This window comes from Rhineura floridana, chromosome 11 (assembly GCF_030035675.1).
Source record: "Rhineura floridana isolate rRhiFlo1 chromosome 11, rRhiFlo1.hap2, whole genome shotgun sequence".
In the NCBI taxonomy this organism is placed as follows: Eukaryota; Metazoa; Chordata; class Lepidosauria; order Squamata; family Rhineuridae; genus Rhineura; species Rhineura floridana.
Window position 1 is genome coordinate 11,464,797 of NC_084490.1, and position 3,908 is coordinate 11,468,704.

A 3,908-nucleotide genomic window follows, 5' to 3' on the forward strand; every position below is an offset into this window, starting at 1 on the left:
GCGGTTCTGGTTGCCTTGCCCTTGGTAAAGAGCAGTCCCTCCCCAGAAACATTCTTTCCAACCCCCACCCCAGATCAGTTCCTAGAGCAGAGCAGGGACCTCGGGACAGGAAGACAGGCCGGCTTTCTCCGCACAGATCTCCCCTCAGACAGACAGCTGATCTGAATGCAGTCGGGGTCCTCACAGGAGAGGGCTTGAAGGAGTCACCCCCCTCTTCCGTTGCCGGTCAGTAGTGATTCTGGCTCACTTGCCGTCCTTAGAAGCACTCACCCCCCACGCACTATTTATTATATTTATATCCCACCTTTCCTTCAAGGAGCACAATGACCCTGCGAGGTTGGCAAGGCTCAGAGATCCATGACTGAGTGAGTGGGGATTCGAACTTGGGCCTCCTCAGTTCTAATCCAAAACTGACCATTTCACCACAACGGCCATTTTCTGCATTCTGTGTATAGATTGCAACATACCCTCTTAGGCATTCCAAGATGGAGTTCGGGGTTCAAATAGAAGCTGAGAGATTTGGCCCGTTTGTCCAGTTAGCCGCAGACTCGCAGGTCCCCATCACATGCCTCAAAGTCTCTGTATGGCCATTTTAAGTTGGGAGGCGGGGGGGTTCAGTTCAGAGGAGTTCTGTGCATCAGCTTCCAGACTTTCAAGGAACTGTAGGTAAAAGGACTGTTCATCAGAGTCACAACTGACTCTGCAAAACTCCGATAGCAATACTAGCATATGAACAAAGCAGATAAGGAGACCCACCTTATTCTCAAGAAAACTGCATGGGTGGGTGGAGAGATGTGGGGATCCTGCAGCCAATCCATGGGGATTTGTCACATGCTGGCTGGTTGGGGGGTGGGGTAATGAATATTGTGTAGGAGAGAAATGTTGAGCCCCCTTCGGGTTTAGGCTTAGGGAGGCGGGGCCAGTTGAAAGGGGAGGAGCCAACACTGTGAGACATAAACAAGCTTTTTTGACTTGCATGAACCCAGAATTTCTACGGTGTGGAACGTGGCAGGTGTCACAGCTGTGAGCATTGGGAATGGAGGGGAGGGGAATGGAATCTGGAAAATAATCAGGAATGGAGGGGGTGGTATACTATGAATAATTGTTAAACTAGGGTTGGGGCTAGGACTGCACAGGGTTTGCCACTTTTATTTTCTAGCAGTTTCCCCCCGTAACAGTCACATGCCAGGCAGACATTCAACAAGTGAAGGTTTTTTTCCATCATTGTGTCTCCAAACGCTGCCCCTGTTTAATTTCTCTTTGGCGTTAGAGGCACACAGGAGTGGTTTTCTTTGGGAAGATGATACTCCTCACTTTACTGGCAAAACCACTGACCTGCTGTGTCAGACACGATTTTAGGAAGGTGCATCGCTCAGGAGCAGAGTACCTGCTTTGAATGAAGAAGGTCCAAGGTTCACTCCCCAACATCTCCAGGTAGGGCTGGGAATGTTCTCTGTATGATCCCTGGAGAGCCTCTGCCAGTCAGTGTAGACAGTACTGAGCTAGATGGACCAACTGTCTGACTCACTATGAGGCAGTTTTTTCTGTTTCTAACATGGAATGGGAGTTTTTTTCCCTCGAAGGAAAATTGAAGTGTGAAGGTCAGAGATTTGAGGGGCGGAGTTCTCAGGATTGTGGCTGGGTAAGGAAAGTTACATCTCCCTTCTGTGCTGAGGTCCTCATGAAAATGGGGAGGGAGCTGCTATTTCATTTTTAAAAATCCTAATCAGGCTGTTAAGGTAATGTCTGATTTGTCAAAGAGTTTCTTGATTTAAACGTTTCTTGGGTTTCATACAGGTGATGAATTTGCTCAGAATAAGAGAGAGAGAGAAAAAATAGGTAGCAGTCTAAAGGACTGTAGCTCAGTGGTAGAGCTTTGCATCTGCTTTGCCTGCAGAAGGTTCCTGGTTCAATCCCCAGCATCTCCAGGCGAGACTGGGAATGTCCCCTGCCTGAAAGCCTGGAGAGCTGCTGCCAGCCAGTGTATGCAATACTGAGCTAGATGGACCAATGGTCTGACTCTGTATAAAGCAGCTTCCTCCGTTCCTAGAGTTGGGATGGATGAAACTGTGTGTGAGAGAGAGAGAGACAGAGAGATTCTGTAAAAATGAGGTTGCCTCCTTTCTTATTTTCTATCTCTGTTTCCCCTCATCTGCCCATAAAGGCCTTGTCAGAGATGGTTCTGCATAAGGAAGTTCCCAAAGTCCACATTTTCAGCACGAGGGCCGGAGATGTGATTGTCCGCCCTGACCTGAACTGTTACCTACTCCTCTCCAATTTACCAACCTCGCCCTGCGCTGAGCTCTGGCCTTTGCACCCTTCCCTACAGAATGGTGAACACTATTTCAGCTCCCGTTGGCACAACTCCGTCTACGTCATCAGGGACAACAAACTCCTGGAAACCCAGGACCTGTGTACAGAGCCTAGAGGACAGGCCCGTCGCCTGCATCCCAGCTGCTGCACCGGGCAACATTACTTTATTGTTGCCGGTGGCTCCTTTGGCATTATTCTGAGCCCAGGCACCGTGACGGCAGTAAGGGACTTGACCACAGGGGAGCCAGATCCAGATGTGGACCCAGGACACCATCAATGGTCCAACGAGAAAATGGGAAGCCAACGCAGTTACCTCTATTGGCAGCTGTGGGATAACTTCAGTGGAGAATTCTTCTCTTTCCACCCCAGCGTTCTCAGTTTCTTGCCGGGAGGCCTTGGCCTCGCCAAGGGGCCTGCATTCGGGGCCTGGGAGCTGCTGAAGACTCTCCACAACTACTCCAACGTCCCCATCACCAAGCTACAGGGAGTCTTCCGGAAAGTGGGCTGCGCCAGAGACAAGCTGGCTGACGTCGGGTGCGGCTGGATGGTGGCATCCCTGCCCGATTCTCCAGAGGTAGGCTCTGTTGCCATGGCGCTAGCCAAGGCCCAGTTTGCGTTACCAAGCCAATACGGGGGAGTGGGCCTAAACACAGAGCAGGAGGAATGGAGAGACACCTGTGAGAAGGAGGAGACCCTGCAACTCACGCTACAGCCTGAAGAAGTTGCCTACGTGTGGCAGTATCGGCTAGGCCTAGGGAAAGAGGCCATCTTATTTTGCAGGGAAATTGCGGTCACTCACAGCTGTGACCCGCCCTCTGAGGTCCCTCTGCCTTCTTCATCCTGAAAATCGACCTGCTCTCAGGGGAACCTCAACGTATTTCTGTACACCGCTTGGGTATTCTTGAAATTCAGATTCTGAAATAAATAAACTCAGTAAATCAGAGGCGGGGAACCTGTGGCCTTCCAGATGTTGGTCTCCAACTGCCATCAGCCTCAGCCAGCATGACCAATAGTCAGGGCTGATGGGAGTCACAATCCAGCAACATCTGGAGGGCAACAGATTCCTCATCCCTAATATAAAAGATTTCTTGGGGAGTGTGTGTGTGTGTTTGCATTCACAAGAGCTTAATAAACTGCTTAAACACACTTTTTATTCTTGATTGAACCAAGGACTTGCCAAATCTCACCACGAGATGAGAATCCATTCTAATGCATCTGTGGTTAATTATTTTGATAAATGGATTCCCCACCCCTCTGGCCTCCATGCAGTGGTGTAGAGTAGAATTTCCTAAAGTGGCAAATAATGCCCCCTCCCATGGCCAATGGGAGTGTGCAATGGGACCTAGGGGTCAAAAGGAGATAAAAAATGGCCTTGGGGTAGAAAAGAAGATCACGAGGTATAGTGAGAAAAAAATAATTACAAACTATAAGCCTCAGGAATAAAGAGCATGGGCATGTACAGAGTACACCTCCCTTGCCATTGCAGAATCTCTATATTCAATAAAATGATTCCACAATGCAACAGTATTATCGTTTACATTTTATGATTCCTGGTAATGGTGACTGATGATTAATAAATGTTGATTATATATTGA

At 49.0% G+C, this 3,908-nt stretch overlaps 1 protein-coding gene across 3 annotated transcripts; it reads left to right on the forward strand.

The window, feature by feature from the left end:
• On the forward strand, positions 1–3,908 carry LOC133367182 (uncharacterized). 3 transcript variants are annotated; one of them, XM_061591090.1, is made up of 2 exons: positions 1–225; positions 2,165–3,908. In XM_061591090.1, exon 2 carries the CDS (start codon positions 2,177–2,179, stop codon positions 3,155–3,157), a length of 981 nt encoding a protein of 326 aa, XP_061447074.1. In that variant the 5' UTR covers positions 1–225; positions 2,165–2,176; the 3' UTR covers positions 3,158–3,908. The 3 variants fall into 3 exon arrangements, with proteins under 3 accessions (XP_061447074.1, XP_061447075.1, XP_061447076.1); XM_061591091.1 differs by lacking the exon at positions 1–225 and adding an exon at positions 932–1,023; XM_061591092.1 differs by lacking the exon at positions 1–225 and adding an exon at positions 1,046–1,434.

Excerpts from the sequence above, each read along its gene's own strand:
- LOC133367182 (XM_061591090.1), top strand. The coding sequence starts at position 2,177 with ATGGTTCTGCATAAGGAAGTTCCCAAAGTCCACATTTTCAGCACGAGG.